Source organism: Chlorocebus sabaeus, chromosome 21 (assembly GCF_047675955.1).
Source record: "Chlorocebus sabaeus isolate Y175 chromosome 21, mChlSab1.0.hap1, whole genome shotgun sequence".
NCBI lineage: Eukaryota > Metazoa > Chordata > Mammalia > Primates > Cercopithecidae > Chlorocebus > Chlorocebus sabaeus.
In genome coordinates this window covers 131,497,446-131,523,664 of record NC_132924.1, presented here as the reverse complement: position 1 = coordinate 131,523,664, position 26,219 = coordinate 131,497,446, and the positions used below count along the sequence as shown (strand labels likewise).

The 26,219-nt window shown below is 43.5% G+C and overlaps 1 protein-coding gene across 14 annotated transcripts in view; it reads right to left on the bottom strand.

Annotated features, from left to right (window-relative positions):
* Window positions 1-26,219, bottom strand: part of DYNC2I1 (dynein 2 intermediate chain 1) — a 114,386-nt gene that overhangs the window by 47,910 nt on the left and 40,257 nt on the right. For 12 of the 14 annotated variants that reach the window (XM_073009566.1, XM_073009575.1, XM_073009568.1 and 9 more), the window contains 4 exons: window positions 23,829-23,897; window positions 10,697-10,774; window positions 9,929-10,145; window positions 6,452-6,554 (listed from right to left, as the gene is read on the bottom strand). In XM_073009566.1, coding sequence (XP_072865667.1) covers window positions 6,452-6,554; window positions 9,929-10,145; window positions 10,697-10,774; window positions 23,829-23,897 — 467 coding nt within the window. Of the gene's footprint in view, window positions 1-2,837; window positions 5,327-6,451; window positions 6,555-9,928; window positions 10,146-10,696; window positions 10,775-23,828; window positions 23,898-26,219 lie in introns of those variants that run through there. The other 2 variants (XM_073009576.1, XM_073009577.1) reach the window with 2 other exon arrangements.

Genomic DNA, 26,219 nt, shown 5'->3' with positions numbered 1-26,219 from the left:
ACAGCCAACCTCTGTGCTTCCCCCAGGACTTGACCTGCAGGCAGCACTTAACACAGTCAATGGCGCTCCAATCGCCCTCCATCCACAGGCCTGTCACAGCCAATCCCGCTCCGCCACAGGCCTGACTGACACAGCCAATCCCGCTCCGCCACAGGCCTGACTGACACAGCCAATCCCGCTCCGCCACAGGCCTGACACAGCCAATCCCGCTCCGCCACAGGCCTGTCACAGCCAATCCCGCTCCGCCACAGGCCTGACTGACACAGCCAATCCCGCTCCGCCACAGGCCTGACACAGCCCATCCCGCTCCGCCACAGGCCTGACACTGCCAAAGGCCCTCGCCCACAGGCCTGACACAGCCAATCCCGCTCCGCCACAGGCCTGACACAGCCAATCACGCTCCGCCCACAGGCCTGACACAGCCAATCACGCTCCGCCCACAGGCCTGACACAGCCAATCCCGCTCCGCCACAGGCCTGTCACAGCCAATCCCGCTCCGCCACAGGCCTGACACAGCCCATCCCGCTCCGCCACAGGCCTGACACTGCCAAAGGCCCTGGCCCACAGGCCTGACACAGCCAATCCCGCTCCGCCACAGGCCTGACACAGCCAATCACGCTCCGCCCACAGGCCTGACACAGCCAATCCCGCTCCGCCACAGGCCTGACACAGCCAATCCCGCTCCGCCCACAGGCCTGACACAGCCAATCACGCTCCGCCACAGGCCTGACACAGCCAATCACGCTCCGCCCACAGGCCTGACACTGCCAAAGGCCCTCGCCCACAGGCCTGACACAGCCAATCCCGCTCCGCCACAGGCCTGACACAGCCAATCCCGCTCCGCCACAGGCCTGACTGACACAGCCAATCCCGCTCCGCCACAGGCCTGACACAGCCAATCCTGCTCCGCCACAGGCCTGACACAGCCAATCACGCTCCGCCACAGGCCTGACACAGCCAATCTCGCTCCGCCACAGGCCTGACACAGCCAATCATGCTCCGCCCACAGGCCTGACACTGCCAAAGGCCCTCGCCCACAGGCCTGACACAGCCAATCCCGCTCCGCCACAGGCCTGACACAGCCAATCACGCTCCGCCACAGGCCTGACTGACACAGCCAATCCCGCTCCGCCACAGGCCTGACACAGCCAATCCCGCTCCGCCACAGGCCTGACACAGCCAATCCTGCTCCGCCACAGGCCTGACACAGCCAATCACGCTCCGCCACAGGCCTGACACAGCCAATCTCGCTCCGCCACAGGCCTGACACAGCCAATCATGCTCCGCCCACAGGCCTGACACTGCCAAAGGCCCTCGCCACAGGCCTGACACAGCCAATCCCGCTCCGCCACAGGCCTGACACAGCCAATCACGCTCCGCCCAGAGGCCTGACACTGCCAAAGGCCCTCGCCCACAGGCCTGACACAGCCAATCGTCCTCCGCCCACAGGCCTGACACAGCCAATCATCCTCCGCCCACAGGCCTGACACAACCAATCGCCCTCCGCCCACAGGTGTGACACAGCCAATGGCCCTCCGCCCACAGGCCTGACACAGCCAATCGCGCTCGGCCCACAGGCCTGACACAGCCAATCGCGCTCGGCCTACAGGCCTGACACAGCCAATCATGCTCCGCCCACAGGCCTGACACTGCCAAAGGCCCTCGCCCACAGGCCTGACACAGCCAATCGCGCTCGGCCCACAAGCCTGACACAGCCCATCGTCCTCCGCCCACAGGCCTGACACAGTCAATGGCCCTCCGCCCACAGGCCTGACACAGCCAATCGCGCTCGGCCCACAGGCCTGACACAGCCAATCGCGCTCGGCCCACAAGCCTGACACAGCCAATCACGCTCGGCCTACAGGCCTGACACAGCCCATCGTCCTCCGCCCACAGGCCTGACACAGTCAATGGCCCTCCGCCCACAGGCCTGACAGCCAATCGTCCTCCGCCCACAGGCCTGACACAGCCAATCGCGCTCGGCCCACAAGCCTGACACAGCCAATCACGCTCGGCCTACAGGCCTGACACAGCCAATCGCGCTCGGCCCACAGGCCTGACACAGCCCATCGTCCTCCGCCCACAGGCCTGACACAGTCAATGGCCCTCCGCCCACAGGCCTGACACAGCCCATCGCCCTCCGCCCACAGGCCTGACACAGCCAATCGCGCTCGGCCCACATGCCTGACACAGCCAATCGCGCTCGGCCCACAGGCCTGACACAGCCAATCGCGCTCGGCCTACAGGCCTGACACAGCCAATCACGCTCGGCCCACAGGCCTGACACAGCCCATCGCCCTCCGCCCACAGGCCCCGAAATGCTGCACCCACGTGGCTTCCTCTTGCTTCACAAACAGTTACTTTTCAATCGCCTGTGCTGGTTTCTCCTTTCCTTTCTAAAGTTTCACCCTAACATTAGTGTACCTGGGGTCAAATCCTTAAGAAATTTATTGTTTATTACTCCTCACTGGGATATAACCTCGCAAGGGCAGAGAGTTTTGTATCTTTACTGTGATCTCCACACAGCCGGTGCTCAATGAATGCACAGTGAATGAGCGAGTGAACGACCCGCCCAACATCGGCCTCGGCCACCGGGTCTGCTCTCTGCTCCTCCTCCTCCCCGCTTCCTTCTCCTCACACTCCACCAGGTCTGCCCTGCTTCCTAGAGCACAGGCCTGCAGGAGGCTCGACCAAAGCCTGGGATGTTTTATCAGCAATTCTCCCACTGGACGGTCCTCAACTTCCATTTTCGTCCCCTCGACCCTGTGCGAACGTCACATGCTCCAGGCCTTCTCTTTCTGCTTCACTCTATTGTCTTGAGAAATCAAGATGCAAACCTGAGTGGAAACAGCGATCGCCTGCGTGTGTCCCTTCTCTCCAGGACCTCGGCTCTTCAGGGCCCAGCGGCCTTGGTTGCTCCCGGTATATTTAATCAGCTGGGGTGTTTTTGTTGTTTTAAATCCAACTTTTATAGTTGTTTTAGCTGAAGGATTTCTCTGATACAAGTTATTCCATCAAGAAAGTAGGACTCCTTCCATATTCTTTTTTAAGATGCTTTTCTCGTATCACTGGAGCATTTTTCATGACATTATATCCTCAAGAGTATCCATCATTTTGATAGCTATATTTCATACCTGATAGAAAGCTGCCTATGCAGAGGTTGTACCAATTTGTTTCAAGCAAGCTTTTTCTCTACATTCTCATCAGTACTGAAGTATTATCTTTTTTTTTTTTTTTTTTTTTTTTTGAGAGGGAGTCTTGCTCTGTCGCCCAGGCTGTAGTGCAGTAGTGCAATCTCAGCTTGCTGCAACCTCCACCTCCCAGGTTCAAGCAGTTCTCCTGCCTGAGCCTCCCGAGTGGCTGGGATTACAGGCATGTGCCACCATACGCGGCTAATTTTTGTATTTTTGGTAGAGACGGGGCGTCACCATGTTGGCCAGGCTGATCTCGAACTCCTTACCTCAGGTGATCTGCCCACCTCCACCTTCCAAAAGTGCTGGGATTACAGGCGTGAGCCAATATGCCTGGCCTAAGTATTATCATTTTTTAATACCTTGCCTATTCCATAAAAGAAAAATTCATCCCATTGTTTCAATATACTTTTCTCTGACAGGATATATTTTCACACATTTACTGACAGCCTAATTTTTCTCTGATGTGAATTCTCTCTGTGCCCTTTACCATCCTGGGACCATGTGGTGAGAGACTGGGGAAATAATGTAAGAGAAAATAAGCAAACACATTACTTTTCTCCCTACCTCTCTACCTTGAGCCACTGACAGGTTTTTCCTGTGGCCCCAGCAGGCCGGCCATGGCTCCGGCTCCCGACTGCCCAGCCGCTCCAGCTCAGGGGAAGTGGTGGCTCCTGCTGCCCCGAATCTCTGAGCTGCTCCTGGGCCCTGCTGAAGCTCAGCTCTTCCAACACCTACGGAATTCACTCCCTGTGTCACATCCTTCTGTTTAATGCCCAAATTAGTTTTTGTTTTCGTAACTGGATCTCGAGTCTTATATGATCTATGCTCATTTTTAACTAGGGCTATTTAACTTTGCTTATTAAGTTATAAAAACATTTTATGCATTAGGGATAATAAGTCTATCATATATTTTACAAATATATTTTTCCAATTGGTTAATTACCTTTAAATTTTGTCAAATTTATGGACAATTGTACCTTACAGAAATTTAATTTTTGAGGTACATTCCAGGAATTTTTATTTTTTCATTTTTATTATTTTTATTCTTAGAAAGTCCTTTCTTATCACTGAAATAAGCACTTACACTATCTATGCTCTTTTTTTTTTTTCATTTTTTTAAAAATCCATTTGGAATATATCTTGGGTATAGTGTGAAGCAGGTATCTGTTTTCCCTCAAATTTCAAGTTGATTTACTAAATGTATATCTAGTAGTAAAAGTTCCTCTATACTATTTTTCTTCTCTGTACTTCCTTACAACACACAAATGCCAGAACTCATCCACACTCCTATAAAGCGTGGACTCCTACGTTTTTCTTAAAAACTTTCTTATTTTATTTATATTTCAATCCCTTTATATTTCAGCCTTTCATTTCTTAAATTTTTCTTTTGAAATATTTAATATAATTTTTGATTCAGTATAATCTACTTGCACACTATATATCAATCTAGTTAACAGGTCCTAGGACCTACCTAACTAGAAAACTACCAATTACTAGATTACCAGCCAGGCACGGTGGCTCACACCTGTAATCCCAGTACTTTGGGAGGCTGAGGTGGGTGGACTGCTTGAGCCCAGGAGTTCAAGACCAGCCTGGGCAACATGGCAAGACTCCATCTCTACATAAAAAAATATAAAAATTAGCTGGGTGTGGTGGTGCACACCTGTAATCCCAGCTACTCAGGAGGCTGAGGTGGAGGGTCACCTGAGCCCAGAAGGTCAAGGCTGCAGTGAACCAAGATCATGACATGCCATTCCAGCCTGGGTGCCAGAGCGAGACCCTGTCTCAAAAGCAGAAGACGTAAAATAAAGAAAAGGGAAGGGAAAAGGAAAGGGAAAGGGAAAGGGAAAGGGAAAGGGAAAAGGAAAGGGAAAGGGAAAGGAAGGGAAGGCAACCAATGACCTGCATCTACTTAGTGGCTCCTCCCTGACACATTCCCAGATGCCCCACAGCCCACAACAATCACTAGACTGAATTTTGTGGTTATCATTTTCTTGTTTTTCAAAATATAATTTTATCTCATATTTATATGAGTCTAAACAACATGCTGTCTAGCTTTATTTCTAGGTTTATAAAAATTGCATTAAACCATATGTACTTTTCTGAGAACTTGAATCAGGTTTAAAAAAAAAAAAAAAAAAGCCATGGGGCCAGAAACTAGTTTTGCTACCTCCACAGGAGACCCAAAATATAAGGGTAGCAAAACTGCTGTGAAAACTGTTACCTTTATTACTATTATTATTATTTTTTCTATTTTGAGACAGGGTCTCGCTCTGCCACCCAGGCTGGAGGGCAATGGTGCAGTCACGGCTCAGTGCAGCCTCGACCTGTCAGACTCAAGCCATCTCCCACCTCAGCACCCCCAAGGAGCTGGGACCATAGGTGCGTCTTACTATGTTGCTCAGACCCAGTCTTGAACTCCTGTGCTCAAAGTGCTGGGATTATAGGCATATACCACCATGCCCAGCCACTTTTATTATTAATGATTGATTTTTTCATTTAGTAAATATTTATTGAGTACTTATCAAGGCCATGAACTAAGCCAGGTGATAAGAGATTTTAAACCCACTTTTAAAACTCTTTATTTTTTAGCCAGGCACGGTGGCTCATGCCTGTAATCCCAGCACTTTGGGAGGCCGAGGCAGGCGGATCACCTGAGGTCGGGAGTTCGAGATCAGCCTGACCAACATGGAGAAACCCTGTCTCTACTAAAAACACAAAATTAGCCAGGTGTGGTGGCAGGCGCCTGTAATCCCAGCTGCTCAGGAGGCTGAGGCAGGAGAATCACTTGAACCTGGGAGGCAGAGGTTGCAGTGAGCCGAGATTGCACCATTGCACTTTAGCCTGGGCAACAAGAGTGAAACTCTGTCTCAAAAAAAAAAAAAAAAAAATCTTTATTTTTTTCATTTACTCCTCAGTCATATGTGGGCTTAGAACGATAGACCCTTGACTTGAAAATATATCTTTTATAGATTTCTAAATTTTACAAATTTCTCAATTTACTCCCAGGGTAGCTCCAACTGTCCACCACAAATGTAAGGACAAACATCCAACATCAGCACATGGTACGTAGCAGCTCACACACCTGCTCTACTAACATCAGATATCAACACAAAGAAAAGTGTAGTACAAATTAAGTCATATACCCCAAAAGACAGTAGTAAAAATGCAACTTAAAACTCGATTTTTTTAAAGTATGTGAAAGAAAAGTATGCTAAAGCCCTGAACACCTTTGGCTGCTTTCCCAATACACCTACTTTTGCTTAAGGGCCTGAGTCCGACTCTTTTGACGGTGTGAAGCTGAGGCAAAATCCACAAAAATTCCACAAACGGAGGCTCTGGAAGGGGAACTGTTTGTATCTGTATGAGGGAGAAAAACACTATTTTTGCAACACTGCAATATGTCTTCCAAGCAAAAAAATATCCGGAGTAAAACAATTATAGGCGTATATAACAATTATAGTCAATAAACCCTTCAACTAATGACAAACATCTTCCATAAGCATTTAAGAGATCTCTCTTGCTTATTTCATCTAAAACTTTCAGGCAACAAAGCAAAATTTACTGATAATCTATTGTATGTATCACTCACACTATTAAAGAGTTTTAGAAATACTTAAGAATGCACAAAAGATGCAGTTCTAGGCCCATTCTGCAAAAAAAACCAAAGATTATCTTTTAGTAAGGGAAGTGGAACAAGGGCATACAAAATTGCTAAAAAACAGAAACAAGTGCAAATTAATATTGAATCAATTACTTAATATGTCAAAGGGCACAAAACAAAAGAGAATGCAGGCATGAGCTTCCTCAGAAGAATTTCTAAAATTTCTGAAGATGTGACTAGATTATCAAATTGTCAGGCTGATGGAAAAGGTTCATATTATATAAGAATGAACAACTTGGCCAGGTGTGATGGCTCACGCCTGTAATCCCAGCCCTTTGGGAGGCTGAGGCAGGCAGATCACTTGAGGGCTGGAGTTCCAGACCAGCCTGGCCAATGTGGCAAAATCCCATCTCTACTAAAAATACAAAAATTAGCCAGGTGTGGTGGCGGGTGCCTGTAGTCCCAGCTGCTCGGGAGGCTGAAGCAGAAGAATCGCTTGAATCCAGGAAATGCAGGTTGCGGTGAGCAGAGATCACGCCACTGTACTCCAGCATGGGAGACAGAGTGAGACTCTGTCTCAGGGAAAAAAAAAAAAAAAAAGAAAGAAAGAAAGACAAGAACAAACAACTCCATCCATAATCCTTAGTAATGGACACAAACCATTCCTCAATCTACCTCTTTCCCCCTAAGGATTTCTATGGCTTCCTGTACATACTTATCTGCATATTTGTTTGTATATTTATTTCTACTGTATCTTACTGTCTTTTCATTCCTTTTGGATATCGGTTTGCACTTGTCCCACTGTCTTACAGTTTTATGAAACTCTCATAGCCCTTTCCCACACATCATCTCATCTGATCTTCACAACAAAGCTTGCAGGCCAGTGATGGAGAGGGTGTGGCTCTGGAGGATGCCTGTCTGGGTCAGGGGCCTGAGCTCAAGTCCCAGCACTGCCCGCTACTTGCTTCATGACCATGGGTTACTTCACCTCTGCATCTCGGGTCCCTTATTGTCGGACATCTGCCGTACAGGATGTGATAAGGACCACAGCAGGCCACGTTTATGAACAATTACAAAGCACCACACAGACATTTTAAGATGTGGCTGTTTTTAAGAATGAGAAAACGTTTAAAGTTACAGAATTAAGACTTGAATAAAGACATCCCTGGAACAGAGCCCACACCTCTGTGCAAGGCGTCAGCGCTCAGCAAAGACTCCTTCACTGACCAAGTGGACCATTTACCTTTTGGAAGTGTACACAGGCTTTCCAACACCATGGTGTAACTTCAGTGCATGGGAAAAAGTTATTTACCAAATGGTTTCCTACTGCCCCAAAAAAGGATAAGGTGTGCAGTTTATAACCAAGTAGTCCAAGCACCACAGGGTGCAGCCGGGAATAGCCAAGGAGGACACAGAAACCAAACGGTACCGGCTGCTTGATGAATTCCACAGAACAGCAGCGGATGGTGCTTAGCACTCAGAACGTGCCTGCCACTCCTTTAAGCAACTTCCATGTTTAGCTTGTTTAATCTTCACAATAACCCTAAAGAAAGTCTGAGGCTCATTTCACAGTTAAGGAAAATGAGGCACAGAGAGGTTAAGTAACTGCCCAAGATCACACAGCTAGTCAGTTATCTGAAACCCTGGGGTCAGCACGGCTCCGTGATTCCTGCTTCAGCACAGACCACGACATCAGTGCTGTGCTAGCCTTTACGACCGTCCACCGGTGCCAGCTCAACATGAAACAGGGCCAAGAAAGCAGCTCCAGCTTTGTATATGGCAGTGAATAACTCCTTCAAATAAGAAATACGCCAAAAATAATCTCTTATATTGAGAGCTGTAACTTCTAATCTTGTAAATGAGGCTAATGAAGAAATAACACTAAGCATAGATGTAGAAAATGAGTAACAAAAAAAGGTTATTCATAGATCTGCTAAGAAAACCAGTAATGTTAAGAATAAAATCCTGCTCACTTCTCAGCAACTCCAGAGCAGACAAGCTTTAATGCTGTCAGGAAATCCTGTGTGTTGGTGGCACACAGACCCTCCCTGTGTGCAGCGCTACTCCACGGGCAACTGAGGGAAACAGTCCCTGAGCCTCAGCCGGGCAATAGGGCTGAAGAAGGGGAAGATCCTTACCTCTACCAGGACAGGTGCCCTTTTGCTATAAGTTTAAAGAACGCTCTATCAGCACTGCCCAGCTGAGTTCTGCCATCTCTGCAGCAGGCACAAAATGTGAGACAAAGAATCATTCTGCAAAACCTTCATTTGTATTAGTGCATCATATTAATTACTAACTATAATTAACTGCACTACTGAATATTTTACTGATAAAGTAGTATGTCATCAAATAATATTTTAACATTATCCTATTTTACCCTCAGTGCCCATGTTTTATCAGAAAGTCATAGTTGTCCTTTAAAGCGATTTGAAACGTTAATTCCTACTCTTACAAGTAACATTATATCCTGATGCTAAGAATTTGGAGAAAAAATACATTTCTAAATTTAATTTAAAAAGGTCTTTGTAGGGAAAAAAGAATGAATCAAGAGCATGCTTCGTGTCAGGCTCAGTCTAACTGTGTCCCAAGACTTGACAGGCACCTCAAACCCTCAGTCACCACATGCCTCATGAAGGCACTCACTGGTGGACACTGCCACACCTCCAGGGAAAACCATGATGATTCCTCTGTGGAAACTCTATGAGCACATCATCAGGAAAAATAAGAGCATGTGCTCACAGATGGATAAAACGCTGGTTGCAAAGAAAAAACAAGCCAGGCTGCCCACTGAGGAGGGCCACAGTATCCTCAGCTCCCTCGGAGAACAGGAGCATCAGTGCTCACTGAGTGGGGCCACAGCGCCCTCAGCTAACCTAAGGCCTGGGCGCTGAGCAGAACAGTGATGTGCAACTTCTCTGTGTAAGAGAATTCTTGATGTGCTCGTGCTCAAGTCTTCGGGGGGCCTCCTATGCTATGTGGTAGTTGCAAGGGCACAGCACCACCAGCATGTGGAAGATGTTACTTCTCTGCCCACCTTATTAGAGCAGGCCTGTGTGTGATGGCATCTGTGAGGGCTCAGTACACAGAGCCCTAAGAGCATGGACACCAACAGTAGCATTGATTTGTTTACCTGTCCTGGGCTCCTTTTCAAATTCTGTTCTACCTTGCTTCTGAAACAGTTTCAAAGATAACTCGCCAATCCTTTCATTTTCTGCATTAATAGCTCTTTGAATTTCTTGTATTTCCTTTTTTTGAGCTAGAGGAAGTTCTTCCATTTTTTCTCTTGACTCAGGTTCATTACTGCTTTCATCATCACCATCACAAACCTCAAAGTCATCTTCGTAGTCCTGCAAACAATAACAATCTTTTGGAACACTTTAAGACAAATTGACTTTACGTTATCACTCATACTGAACAAAACATGACAGCTTATAACTTAAAACAGACAATGTCCTTACTACAGCTATTTATAGTTCCCCGACTTTAATGTTTTTGAAGATACAGCTACACAAACTGCTACCTTTATTTCTCTAAAAATAAATCACACAGTACAGAACCACATACAGAAGACCTATCAATCACCATCACGTGCAGACACTTGTACTGAGAATGTGAACGTGTGTGTGTTTTTATAGATACCTACATCACACTTTTCTATGCAGTGCACTTAAATGTGAGTTAAATTATGAAATCATTTAATTACATCATATTGGTAAGTATTGGTAGAAGTATAGAAAGCATTTTATAGGTAATAGCTTGACCTAAATCAAACCTAGATAGATACTGAGTATTAGGATTAATAAAGAGAATAAAAAGGGCATCAGATTTACTATATATAAGCTGATGTTTAAGAATAAATGATTTTTAAGCTAAGGAAAGTTTTAACTTTTATACATACTTCAAAATCATCTTCACAACTGGCTGTATATGCATCAGCTCTAGCATGTTCTAAATCAGTTTCTTCCTTTTCAATTTCCTAGAGGTAAAAATCAAACATGAAACCAAAAAATTCAATCATAAACTTGAATATTGCAAATAGGCTGGGAAAACATATGTTTTCTGAGATTCATTTGATGTTGCTAATTTGAAACTCTAAGTATTTTTAAAACTAATACAATGTTAAATTCCTTTAAGAAATACCCTTGCTAACTTATAGGTGGGACCAAAAAGAGAATACAGTAAACATTCTTTTCAGGAAACCTCTGTAATTCTGGTGGCTGTAGTTCTGTAATTCTGTAATTCTGGTGGCTAAAATTTGTTTAAGTGTTTTACAAATAAACTTCAAATGTGCAGCAATCCATTTCTTCTCCGTGAACATACTCCCCACTGAATAGTGCTCAGCTGATCTACACCGTTAAAGACAGAGAAACAGGCCAGGCACTGTGGCTCACACCTTTAATCCCAGCACTTTGGGAGGTCAAGGCAGGCAGATTACTTGAACTCAGGAGTTGGAGACCAGCGTGGGCAACATGGCGAAACCTCATCTCTACCAAAAATACAAACAATTAGCTGGGCATGGTGGTGTGCAGCTATGGTCCCAGCTACTCCGGAGGCGGAGGTGAGAGGACTGCTTGAGCCTGGGGGGCAGACGCTGCAGTGAGCCAAGATCGTGCCACTGCACAATCCAGAAGAAATTACAAGGCATATTAGAAAGCAGAAAATACAGTTTGAAGAGACAGAGCAAGCACCAGTTCCAGACATGGCAGGGATGCTGGAACTGTCAGAACAGGAACTTAAAACAACTATGAGTAACTTCCTAAGAGCTCTAATAGATAAAGTTCATAGCACGTAAGCAGAGAGATGGAAAGCCAAAGAAAGAACCAGAAAGGAGAGTTCAAGGTCAAAAACAACAGAAACAGAAGTGAAGAACAACTTTGATGGGCTCACTAGTAAACTGGACACAGCTGAAGAAAAAAGTCTCTGTGCTTGATGATACCTCAACAGAAACCCCCAAAACTCAATAGCAAAGAGAACAAAAAGCGGGAAGGAAAAAAAAAAAAAAAAAAAAAAAAAAAAAAAACAGAACAAAATATCCAAGAACTGTGGGACAACTGCAAAAGGTATTCACGTGTGTAATGGGGATGGCAAAAGAAGAGAGAAAGGAACAGAATATTTGATAAAATAATGACTGAGAATTTCTCCAAATTGATGTCAGACACCAAACCACACATCCAGGAAGCTCATAGAACACCAACATCAATGTCAAAAAATCTACACCTAGGCATATTATATCAAAACTACAGAAAATCACAGGTAAGGACAAAATCCTAAAAGAAGCCAGATGGGGGAAAAAAAAAAACTTTACTGAGGAACATAGATAAGAATTACAGGCCGGGCATGGCGGCTCACACCTATAATCCCTGCACTTTGGGAGGCTGAGGCAGGTAGATCTTCTGAGGTCAAGAGTTTGAGACTAGCCTTACCAACATGGTGAAACCCCATCTCTACAAAAACACAAAAATTAGCTGGGCACGGTAGTGCTCGCCTATAATCCCAGCTACTCAGAAGGCTGAAGCAGAAGAATCACTTGAACCTGGGAGGCAGAGGTTGCAGTGAGCTGAAATCACACCGTTGCACTACAGCCTAGGCAACGAGAGCAAAACTCCATCTCAAAAAAAAAAAGAATTACATTCAACTTCTCAGATATCATGAAGCAAGAAGACAGCATAGAGAAATGTTTAAAGTACTGAGAGAAAAATATTCACCAGCCCAAAATTACACATATACTCTACAAAATTATCCTTCCAAAGTGAAGGAGAAATAAAGACTTTCAAACAAAATTGAGGGAATTTGTTGCCAGTAGACCTGTCTTGCAAGCAACATAAAAAGAAGTTCTTCAGAAAGAAGGTGTATTAGTCCGTTTTCACGCTGCTGATAAAGACATACCCAAGACTGGGAAGAAAAAGAGGTTTAATTGGACTTCCAGTTCCACATGGCTGGGGAGGCCCCAGAATCATGGCAGGAGGCAAAAGGCACTTCTTACATGGCGGCAGCAAGAGAAAATGAGGAAGAGGCAAAAGTGGAAACCCCTGATAAACCCATCATATCTCATGAAACTTATTCACTATCACAAGAATAGCACGGGAAAGACAGGGGCCCCATGATTCAATTACCTCCCCTGGGTCCCTCCCACAACACGTGGGAATTCTGGGAGATACAATTCAAGCTGAGATTTGGGTGGGGACACAGCCAAACCACATCAGAAAGAAAATAATATAGGTCAGAAATGTGGGTCAACATAAAAAAAAGAAAAGCATGGAAGAAAAAATAAAGGGAAACAACTCTTCCTTTTCTATTTCTTAATTGATCTAAACAGTTTGTTCAGAATAATAGTAACAAAAATGCATTCAATTACATATGCTTAGGTATTTATTCGTGTGTGTGTGTGTGTGTTTGTGTACACATATGTACAGTTAGCCCTCCTTATCTGTGTGTTCTACATCCATGGATTCAACCAACCACAAACCAAAAATATTTGGAAAAATAAAAATAAAAAATAATACAAATTTTAAAATACAGTATAACAACTATTTACATAGCATTTACATTGTATTAGGTTTTATAAGCAATCTAGAGATGACTTAAAGTACATGGAAGAACATGCATAGGTTATATGCAAATCCTATGCCATTTTATTTAAGGAACTTGAGCATTTACAGATTTTAGTATCCACAGGGGGTCCAAGAACCAACCCTGTGCCAATACCAAGGGATAACATGCTTATGTCGGCTTATACACAAGTAAAATGAATGACAGCAAGGATACAAGGAATGGGAGTGGTACAGTCTTATTTAAAAGTGGACTTGGATTGATTGTAAATGTATTAAAACCACTTTAAAAAGTTGAAAAAAAAAGAACCTTTAACTGATATGCTAAGACAGTAGAGAAAACAGAATCATAAAATATTCCATTAAAACCACAAAAGGCAAAAAAAGAATGAAAGACAAAAACAGGAACAAATAACAAGGGCCACAAATAAAAAATAGTGACAAATATGGTAGGCGCTAATCCAATATATCAATAATCACTTTGAACATCAATGATCTACATGTGCCAATCACAAGACAGTATTTTCAGAGAGGATCAAAAAACAAGCTCCATCTACTTATTGTCTTCAAGAAACCCCAATGAAGAAAAATATACCATGCTCACACTAATCAAAAGAAAGCAAAAGTTATTATACTAATTTCTGACACAGCAGACTTCAAAGTAAAGAGAGTCAACATGAATAAAGAAGAGCATTACGCAATGATAAAGATGCCAATTTTATGTCTTTAATGAAATACATAACAATCCTTAATATGTATGTGCCTAACAACAGAGTGTCAAACTATTTATGTCAAAAACTAATAGAACTGCAAGAAGAAATAGATGAATCCACTATTATAGCTGGAGACTTCAACATCTCCCTATCAGAAATGGCCAGATCCAACAGGCAGAAAATGAGTAAGAATATAGCTGAACTCCACGGTACCATCAGTGAACTGGGTGTACGGGGCAGCTTTAGACTGCTTCACCCAACAGCAGCAGAATACACATTCTTATCAAGCTCGCATATAACACTCACCATGATAGCCCACATTCTGGGCCATAAAACACATCTTAACAAATATAAAAGAACAGAAATTATACATCTGCTCTCAGAGCACAATGGAATCACATTAGAAATCAGTAACAGAAAAATAACTGGAAAATTCCACAATATATGAAGATTAAACAACATATTTCTAAGTAACACAGAGGCTCCAAAACACATCTCAGAAATGTAAAAGCATTTTGAACTAAATAAAAATGAAAACAAATTTATCGGAATTTGTGGAATGCAAACAAAAGCAGTGCTTACAGGGCAATTTATAGTGTTGAATGCATATATTAGAAAAGAAGAAAGATCTAAAATCAATCATCTAAGTTTCGAGCTTGGATTAACTAGAAAAATAAGAGCAAATTAAATCTGAAGTAAGCAGAAAAAAGAAATATTAGAGCAGAAATCAATAAAATTAAAAATAGGAAATCAACAGAGAAAAATCAATGAAATCAAAAGTTGGCTTTTTTGAAAAAATTGATAAATCAGTACACTTCTAGGCCAAGCTAACTAAGGGAAAAAGAGAGCAGACCCAAATTATTAGCATCAGAAAAGTAAGAGGGGACATCACTGCAGATCCCATGACGTTAAAAGGATGATCCAGTAATACCACGAACAGCTCTATGCCCATAAATCTGATGACCTAGTAAAATGGGCCAGTTTCATGAAAGGCACAGTTGCTAAAACTCACACTAGAAGAAACAGAGAATTTAATAGGCATATACCTCTTAAAGAAATCGAGTCAATAATAACCTTCTAAAAAAGAAAACACAAGGCCCAGCTAGTGCTAGAAAGCACTAGCACTGGTGAATTCTACCAAACATTTAATAAAGAAATTATACAATTCTTACCTGGGCACAGAGGTTCACACCTGTAATCCCAGCACTTTGGGAGGCCAAGGCAGTCAGATCTGAGATGGGTGAATCACCTGAGGTCAGGAGTTTGAGACCATCCTGGCCAACATGCTGAAACCCCGTCTCTACTAAAAAGACAAAAATTAACTGGGTGTGGTGGCAGGCACCTGTAGTCCCAGCTACTCGGGAGGCTGAGGCAGGAGGATCGCTTGCACCTGGGAGACAGAGGTTGCAGCGAGCCAAGATCACAGCACTGTACTTTAGCCTGGGAGACAGAGCAAGACTCTGTCTCAAAAAAAAAAGAAAGAAAGAAATTACACAATTCTTTACACTCTTTCAGGGGACAGAGGCAGAAAGAATACTTCCTTAATCATTGTATGAGTTCAGTATGATCGAGATAAAGATATTACAAGAAAAAAAAAAAAAACTACAGAACAATATCATTCATGAATACAGATGCAAAAATCTGCAACAAAATTGTACCAAATCGAAGCTAACAATATATACAAAGAATCACACAGGGCCAGGCATAGTGGCTCACACCTGTAATCCCAGCACTTTGGGAGGCCAAGGCAGTAAGATCACTTGAGCCCAGGAGTTCAAGACCAGCCTGGGTGAGATCTTAAGACCCTGCCTCTACAAAAAATTTAAAAACTAGCTGGGCAAGGCGGCTCATGCCTATAGTTCCAGCTACTCAGGAGGCTGAGGTGGTAAGATTGCTTGAGCATGAGAGGTTGAGGCTACAATGAGCCGTGATCACCCTACTGCACTTGAGTCTGAGCGACAGAGTAACACCCTGCCTCAAAAAAATAAAAGATAAAAAATAAAAAGAATCATATGCCACAATCAGCTGGCATTTATCCCAAGTATGCAAGCCTGCTTCGACATTCAAGGATCAATTAATGTAACCCATCAAATCAACAGGCTAAAAGAGAAAAATCATGAGGTCATATCCATAAATGGAGAAAAAACATTTGACAAAATCCAACAACCATTAATGATAAAACTCTTAGTAAACCAGGAATAGAGAGAAATTTCCTCAACTTGATGAAGAACATCTACAAAAAAAATACAGCTAATATCATACCTAAGTGAGAAACTCAAAGTTTTCCCACTACGATTGAAAACAAAAGAATATATCATCTCATCACTCCTTGTCAGCATCATGCTGGAAGTTCTAACTAATGAAATAAGAAAAGGAAATAAAAAGTATACTGATTGGGAAGGAAGAAATTAAAATTTCTTCACAGATAATATGATAGTCTGTGCAGAAAATCTGAAAGAACTGAACAACAATAACAAAAAAACCGACTGGAAATAATAAGCAAGGTCACAGAACACAGGGTAAGTACAAAAAAGTCCATTTCTTTCCTATATACCAGCAAGGAACAAGTAGAATCTGAAATTAAAAACACATTATTACTTATACTAGCACCCTCTAAACTCAAATAGGTATCAATCTAACAAAACAAGTACAAGATCTCTATGAGGAAAACTATAAAGCTCTGCTAAGCAAAACAAAGAACTAAATAAAGGGAGAGATATTCCATGTTCACAAATAAGGCTCAAATCCGTCAAGATGTCAGTTTTTCCCACCTTGACCTATAGCATGCAATCTCAATCGAAGTTTCAGAACTGTATGAATATTGACAAACCAGCTCTAAAGTTACATGTAGAGGCGGAAGATCCAGAATAATCAACACAACATTGAAGGAGAACAAAGTTGGAGAACTGACATGACCTGATGTCAAGACCCACTACAAAGCTATAGCAATCAAGACAGTGTGTACTGGCGAAAAGACTGAACAAATAGATGAATGCAACAGAACAAAAAGCCCAGAAGTAGACCCACATAAATATATCAACTGATGTTTGAAAAGGGAGCAACAGCAATACAGTACAATGAATGAAAGATAGTCTCTACAAAAATGGTTCTGGAACAAATAAACAGTCACACGATAACCTAGACAAAGACCTTACACCCTTCAAGAAAACACACTCAAAACAGATCACAGACTTAAGTGTAAAATGCGAAACTATAAACTCTTAGGAAATAGCACAGGACAAATCTAGATGACTTTAGGTATGGAGATGACTTTTTAGATACAACACCAAAAGCATAATCTATGAAAGAAAAAATTGGTAAGCTGGACTTCATTAAAATTAAAAACTTCTGTAAGAGACAATGTCAACAGGAAGAGAAGACAAGTCACAGACAGACTGACAGAAAATATTTGCAAAAGACAACTGATAAAGGAGTGTTATCCAAAATACACATAGAACTTCTAAAACTCAACAATTAAAAAAATGGCTTGAAGACCTTAACAGACATCCCACTAAACAAGATATACAGATGGCAAACAAATATACGAAAAGATGCTCCACATCATACGTCACCAGGAAAATGTAAATTAAAAGGACGGTGAGATACCACTACCCACCCAACCAGAACACCCACAACACCAAACGCAGGGGAGGACGTGGAGCTACAGGAACTCTCACTCATTGCTGGAGAAAGTAAAATCCTACGGCCACTGTGGAGGACAGCTTGGCAATTTACTAACAAAACTAAACATGCTCTTATCATATGATCCAGCAATCACACTCCTTGGTAGTTACCCAACAGAGTTGGAAACATGTTCACACAAAAACCTGCACACAGATGTTTACAGCAGATATATTCATACTTGCCAAAACCTGGAAGCAACCAAGATGTCCTCCAGTTAGTGAGTGGGTAGCCTGCAGCATATCCCTACAATGGATATTATTCAGCACTAGGAGAAATGAGTTCAGCCTTGAAGAGACACAGACGGACCTTAAAACGCATATCGCTAAGTGAAAGAAGTCAATCTGGAAAACGTCACAAACAGTATGATTCCAATCACAGACAATCTGCAACTTACAATGATTCAACGTATGATTTTTTTTTTTACTTTAAAATGGTGCGAAAGTAAAACGCACTGAGTGGAAACTGTACTTTGAATTTTGTTTTTTTCCTGGACTAGCGACATGCAGTATGATATGCGGTAGGATATGCACCATGATATACGGTGTGACATGCAGTACAATATGCGGTACAATACGTGTTAGGATATGCACTATGATATATGGTATGATATACAGTGTGACATGCGGTACAATATGCGGTACGATATGTACTATGATATATGGTATGATATACGGTATGATATATGGTGTGACATGCGGTACAATATCCGGTACAATATGTGGTAGGATATGCACTATGATATATGGTATGATATACCGTGTGACACGTGGTACGATATGCAGTAGTATATGCACTGTGATATACGGTACGATGTGTGGTGTGACATGCGGTACAATATGCAGTACGATACGTGGTAGGATATGCACTATGATATACAGCATGCTATACGGTGTGACATGCGGTACAATATGCGGTACAATATGTGGTAGGATATGCACTATGATATATGGTATGATATACAGTGTGACATGTGACACAATATGCGGTATGATATGTGGTAGGATATGCACTATGATATACGGTTATGATATATGGTGTGACATGTACAATATGCGGAAGGATATGCACTATGATATATGGTATGATATACGGTGTGACACAGTGGTACAATATGCGGTAGGATATGCACTGTGATATATGGTACGATATGCGGTGTGACATGCAGTACAATATGAGGTATGGTATGTGGTAGGATAGGCACCATGATATACGGTGTGACATACGGTACAATATGCGGTATGATTATGCAGTAGGATATGCACTGTGATATACTGTACAATATGCGGTGTGACATGCAGTACAATATGCGGTACGATATGCAGTAGGATATGCACTATGATATGCGGTGTGACAGGCAGTACAATATACAGTACAATATGCAGTAGGCTATGCACTGTGATATACAGTACGATATGCGGTGTGACATGCAGTACAATATGCGGTACGATATGTGGTAGGATAGGCACCATGATATACGGTGTGACATACGGTACAATATGCGGTATGATGATGCAGTAGGATATGCACTGTGATATACTGTACAATATGCGGTGTGACATGCAGTACAATATGCGGTACGATATGCAGTAGGATATGCACTATGATATGCGGTGTGACAGGCAGTACAATATACAGTACAATATGCAGTAGGCTATGCACTGTGATATACAGTACGATATGTGGTGTGACATGCAGTACAATATGCGGTACGATATGTGGTAGGATAGGCACCATGATATACGGTGTGACATACGGTACAATATGCGGTATGATGATGCAGTAGGATATGCACTGTGATATACTGTACAATATGCGGTGTGACATGCAGTACAATATGCGGTATGGTATGTGGTAGGATAGGCACCATGATATACGGTGTGACATACGGTACAATATGCGGTATGGTATGTGGTAGGATAGGCACCATGATATGCGGTGTGACATGCAGTACAATATGTGGTATGGTATGTGGTAGGATAGGCACCATGATATACGGTGTGACATACGGTACAATATGCGGTATGATTATGCAGTAGGATATGCACTGTGATATACTGTACAATATGCGGTGTGACATGCAGTACAATATGCGGTACGATATGCAGTAGGATATGCACTATGATATGCGGTGTGACAGGCAGTACAATATACAGTACAATATGCAGTAGGCTATGCACTGTGATATACAGTACGATATGCGGTGTGACATGCAGTACAATATGCGGTACGATATGTGGTAGGATAGGCACCATGATATACGGTGTGACATACGGTACAATATGCGGTATGATGATGCAGTAGGATATGCACTGTGATATACTGTACAATATGCGGTGTGACATGCAGTACAATATGCGGTACGATATGCAGTAGGATATGCACTATGATATGCGGTGTGACAGGCAGTACAATATACAGTACAATATGCAGTAGGCTATGCACTGTGATATACAGTACGATATGTGGTGTGACATGCAGTACAATATGCGGTACGATATGTGGTAGGATAGGCACCATGATATACGGTGTGACATACGGTACAATATGCGGTATGATGATGCAGTAGGATATGCACTGTGATATACTGTACAATATGCAGTGTGACATGCAGTACAATATGCGGTATGGTATGTGGTAGGATAGGCACCATGATATACGGTGTGACATACGGTACAATATGCGGTATGGTATGTGGTAGGATAGGCACCATGATATGCGGTGTGACATGCAGTACAATATGTGGTATGGTATGTGGTAGGATAGGCACCATGATATACGGTGTGACATACGGTACAATATGCGGTATGATGATGCAGTAGGATATGCACTGTGATATACTGTACAATATGCGGTGTGACATACGGTACAATATGCGGTATGGTATGTGGTACGATACTGTTATGATGCTGGCAGCAGCAGCAGTCACACCTCCCAGGCAGCCACGTGACCAAGAGGCTGAACAACCAACACTCTACAGTGTGCTGCAGTCAATACATTATATGAGATAGTAAACACCTTATTACAAAATAGGTTTGTGTCAAATGATTTTGCCAACTGTAAGATAAGTGTTTGGAGCACATTTAAGGTAGGCTGGGCTAAGCTTCAGTAGTTTAGGCATATTAAATGCATTTTCAAATCACGATACTTTCAACTTACTATGGGTTTACTGGGATGTAACCCTGTCATACGTTGAGGAGTGGCTGCATAAGACACTCCGGAAAGGGCAAAGCTATACAGACACAGACAAGATCAGAGATTACCACGAATAAGGGGGAAGGGAGGGATGAACAGTCGGAGCACAGGGGTTTTTAGGGCAGTGCAACCACTCTGCATGATGCCCTGTGGTGGATCCACATCACGGCCCATTTGCCCAAACCCACAGAATGTTTAAGGCCAAGAGTGAACCCTAACATAAATCTTGGACTTCGATGATAATGACACATCGATGTAGGCTTCGCTCTGCCAGGGTATGCTGATAATGGGGGAGGCTATTCATGTGTGGGGGCGAGGGAGTATATGGGAAATCTTTGTATCTTCCTGTCAATATTTTTTTTTTGAGATGGAGTTTTGCTCTTGTTGCCCAGGCCTGAGTACAACGGCTCAATCTCAGCTCACTGCAACCTCCACCTCCCGGGTTCAAGCAATTCTCCTGCCTCAGCCTCCCAAGTAGCTGGGATTACAGGTGCCTGCCACCATGCCCCGCTAATTTTGTATTTTTAGTAGAGATGGGGTTTCGCCATGTTGGCCAGGTTGGTCTCGAACTTCTGACCTCAGGTGATCTGCCCACCTCGGCCTCCCAAAGTACTGGGATTACAGGGGTGAGCCTACGCCTAGCCCCTTCCTCTCAATTTTGATGCAAACATAAAACTGCTCTAAAAAAAATAAAGTCTTAGCCAGGAGTAGTGTCTTATGCCTATGGTCCCAACTACTCGAAAGGCTGAGTCAGGAGAATCGCTTGAGCCCAAGAGTCTGAGGCTGCATTGAGCTATGATCGTGCCCAGCCTGGGCAACAGAGCGAGCCCCTGTCTCACAATAAATATAAAATAAAAAATAATAAAGTCTTATAAAAAATAAATAAGGTCCTCTTGGCACATTATCATATAAAGTAATTGTACATTATATTAAATAATATATACATTTATTGTATCAATAAATACAACACCTGCTGACTGACAAAAAGAACAAAAACAGGAATTTTAAATGAAAACTAATAGCATCACATTTCTTATTCTTGCTCAACTCAGCAGACCCAGTGGCTCTTAGTCATGTCCTATGTCTGGCCAGGATTTTGAAACTACAATTCATCCACTCTGCAAACACTCCCAGAAACTACAATCCATCCACTCTGCAAACACTCCCAGAAACTACATCCATCCACTCTGCAAACACTCCCAGAAACTACAATCCATCCACTCTGCAAACACTCCCAGAAACTACAATCCATCCACTCTGCAAACACTCCCAGAAACTACAATCCATCCACTCTGCAAACACTCCCAGAAACTACAATCCATCCACTCTGCAAACACTCCCAGAAACTACAATCCATCCACTCTGCAAACACTCCCAGAAGCTACAATTCATCCACTCTGCAAACACTCCCAGAAACTACATCCACTCTGCAAACACTCCCAGAAACTACAATCCATCCACTCTGCAAACACTCCCAGAAACTACAATCCATCCACTCTGCAAACACTCCCAGAAACTACATCCACTCTGCAAACACTCCCAGAAACTACAATCCATCCACTCTGCAAACACTCCCAGAAACTACATCCACTCTGCAAACACTCCCAGAAACTACATCCACTCTGCAAACACTCCCAGAAACTACAATTCATCCACTCTGCAAACACTCCCAGAAACTACATCCACTCTGCAAACACTCCCAGAAACTACAATCCATCCACTCTGCAAACACTCCCAGAAACTACATCCACTCTGCAAACACTCCCAGAAACTACAATCCATCCACTCTGCAAACACTCCCAGAAACTACAATCCATCCACTCTGCAAACACTCCCAGAAGCTACAATTCATCCACTCTGCAAACACTCCCAGAAACTACAATTCATCCACTCTGCAAACACTCCCAGAAACTACATCCACTCTGCAAACACTCCCAGAAACTACAATCCATCCACTCTGCAAACACTCCCAGAAACTACAATCCATCCACTCTGCAAACACTCCCAGAAACTACAATCCATCCACTCTGCAAACACTCCCAGAAACTACAATTCATCCACTCTGCAAACACTCCCAGAAACTACAATTCATCCACTCTGCAAACACTCCCAGAAACTACAATTCATCCACTCTGCAAACACTCCCAACACACTTAGTGTGGGCCAGGTACTCAGCCACGGGAGGAGACAGTGGGGAATGGAGCAGACACCATCACTTCTGTGCAGAGCTAGAACCACACTGGGGGACACACCCCTGAGAAGGAACAAGAAACCCCCATTACCAGGAGTTCACCCGCCCAAGGAGAGCCCCACGTGCTCTCCGTCAAGCTCTGCACTACGTCCTTCAGAGGCCCCGTCCGCAATTCTTCCCTCATATGAGGACACTTACAATTCCTTGTCTCTCTGGTTTTGCGTATATATTCTGAAAATTATTTATAACCTTGTATAATTCCCAGCACCCATGGCCTGGATCATGTCTTTTGCGATTTCTCTATTAGGTGTCTTCAAATCTCCTCACTTTCTTCAACTTACACAGAACAACAATGAGAAGGCTGTCTGTTCATTCACCCTAAACCTCTTCCCTCCAATTTCTTTGCAAAATCCTCTCCTCTTCCGAAAGAAAGAGGCTCGAGTACCTGACGGTGTGCACACAACCCAGATACATTCCTTGACCCCCACAACCCAGATGGCTTTCAACAAGACCAAGGACTTCAAACAACTCCAAGTGTGAACTTCGTATGAAAATCTCATCTGTCCCTTCATGCTCATGTTCTACTATCTGAAAGGGACAAGAATTACACTAGTAAAATGCTGACAGGAAAGCAAGGAAATGTGAGTGGAAGTCTGTGCTGGGACAGGATTGAAAAACTATAAGACGAAGTACTCTCCTTACCACAGTTTCCTCGCCTCCTGGCCTCTGGTCCAGCTTCCACCACACGGAAGAACCTTCCTCATGGCCATGCTAATGGAGAGAGAACAGCCCCATCAGCCAGGACACAGGTGAGACTCCAGGAGCCACGCAGCTCCCCGCAGAGCCCATCGGCCCTCAGCAGACAGGACGCAGGTGAGATTCCAGGAGCCACACAGCTCCCCGCAGAGCCCACCGGCCCTCAGCAGACAGGACGCAGGTGAGATTCCAGGAGCTACACAGCTCCCCACAGAGCCCACCGGCCCTCAGCAGACAGGACGCAGGTGAGATTCCAGGAGCTACACAGCTCCCGGCAGAGCCCACCAGCCCTCAGCGACCAGGACACAGGTGAGATTCCAGGAGCCACGCAGCTCCCCGCAGAGCCCACCAGCCCTCAGCAACCAGGACACAGGTGAGATTCCACAGGTGCACAGACTGCGAAACTCACGCTCTGGGATGCAGGTCCCAGCCTGGGGCTGACAAACTGTGTGACTTAGAGCTTAGAGCAAGTATCTTCAACCCTCTGTGCCTCAGCTTTCTCTTCTGAAAAATCAGAATTACGGCATCTGCTTCACAGCAGCAGTGAGAGGACCGGATAAAAGGACACACAAGAAGCCCGGATCCCTGTGTGTGATGAAGAAAAAGCCTTGCAAATGTCACCTTTGTCAACGACGCTAGGAAGATCTATGCACTTAGAAGTCACTACTCAGGCCAGGCATGGTGGCTCACGCCTATAGTCCCAGCACTCTGGGAGGCTGAGGAGGGTAGATCACCTGAGGTCAGGAGTTTGAGACCAGCCTGGCCAACATGGTGAAATCCCGTCTCTACTAAAAATTAAAAAAATTAGCCAGGCAGGGTGGCAGGTACCTGCAATCCCAGCTACTTGGGAGGCTGAGGCAGGAGAATCGCTTGAACCCAGGAGGCAGAGGTTGTGGTGAGCTGAGATCGCACCACTGCACTCCAGCCTGGGCGACAAGAGCGAAACTCAGTCTCAAAAAAAAAAAAACAAGTGACTACCCAAAACTAGGCAGTGCCTAAAACTGGTGACAATATAATGTATTATTCATGAAGAAAACAGAAAAAGAACTTTCCATGTGTCCAGAAAACTATTCTGGCACATAGCAGGCACTCCATAAATGCTGAAGAATTGAATCAAGATAAATTCAGTGTTGCTGCTGTAAAACGTGGATCTAATCAGAGCCAAAACAAGCTGTTATATACGTTCACAATGAACTGAAATTTTTCTAGAAAAAAACACATCATATATTTTACTCCTCTGGAAAAGAAAAAAAAAAGAATGTAAAATATCCCAGTGGTTACCTCATTGATAATTTTTATACTGATTATAGGTTGCATGGATACCATTTTAGATTTATTGGATTATATAAGATGTTATGAAATTAATTTCATGTTTCTTTTGTATGTTTATAAGAAAATGTAAAATTATAGGCCAGGTGTGGTGGCTCACACCTGTAATCCCAGTACTTTAGGAGGCTGAGGCAGGAGGATCACCTGAGCCCAGAAGTGCGAGACCAGTCTGGGCAACACAGCAAGACCCCACCTCTTTTTTTTTTTTTTTTTTTTTTTGAGACAGAGTCTCGCTCCATGGCCCAGGCTGGAGTGCAGTGATGCGACCTCGGCTCACTGCAATTTCCACCTCCCGGGTTCAAGCAATTCTCCTGACTCAGCCTCCCAAGTAGCTGGGATTACAGGAGTCCACCACCACGCCTGGCTAATTTTTGTATTTTGAGTAGAGATGGAGTTTCACCATGTTGGTCAGGCTGGTCTCAAACTCCTGACCTCAGGTGATGCCCCTGCCTTGGCCTCCCAAAGTGCTGGGGTTACAGGCCTGAGCCACCATACCTGGCCTTTTTAAAATCTTTTGTTGTTGTTGTTGTTTTTATACAGATGAGGAATTCCTATGTTGCCCAGGCTGGTCTTGAACATCTGGTATATTTTTTTTAATAAAAATAAAAAATAAAATTTAAAATTATAAATGTGGCTCACGTTATAATTCTAGTTAACAATGCCAACCTGGAGCTTAGAGAAAAAATTGGGAAACATAAAAAAAATAGGAAAATAAATCTATATGTTTTCATCCAATAATTCCACAATTCCACTTCAAGAAATGTATCCACAAAAATACCACAGTAGATCTATAACATCCAAACTGGAGGGATTTCCACAATGAACTAGGAAGAACAGGAGGGCTGTGTGTGTGTGTGTGTGTGTGTGTGTGTGTAAATGTTTAAAACTGGCTTCCAAATTCCCAAATATACATACCAATATATGATTATAAAAGATTATATGAGAAATATTTGTAGATCTTTTTTTTTCTGTGGTAAATGTGTGGCTATAGCCAGATAATAAGCAATC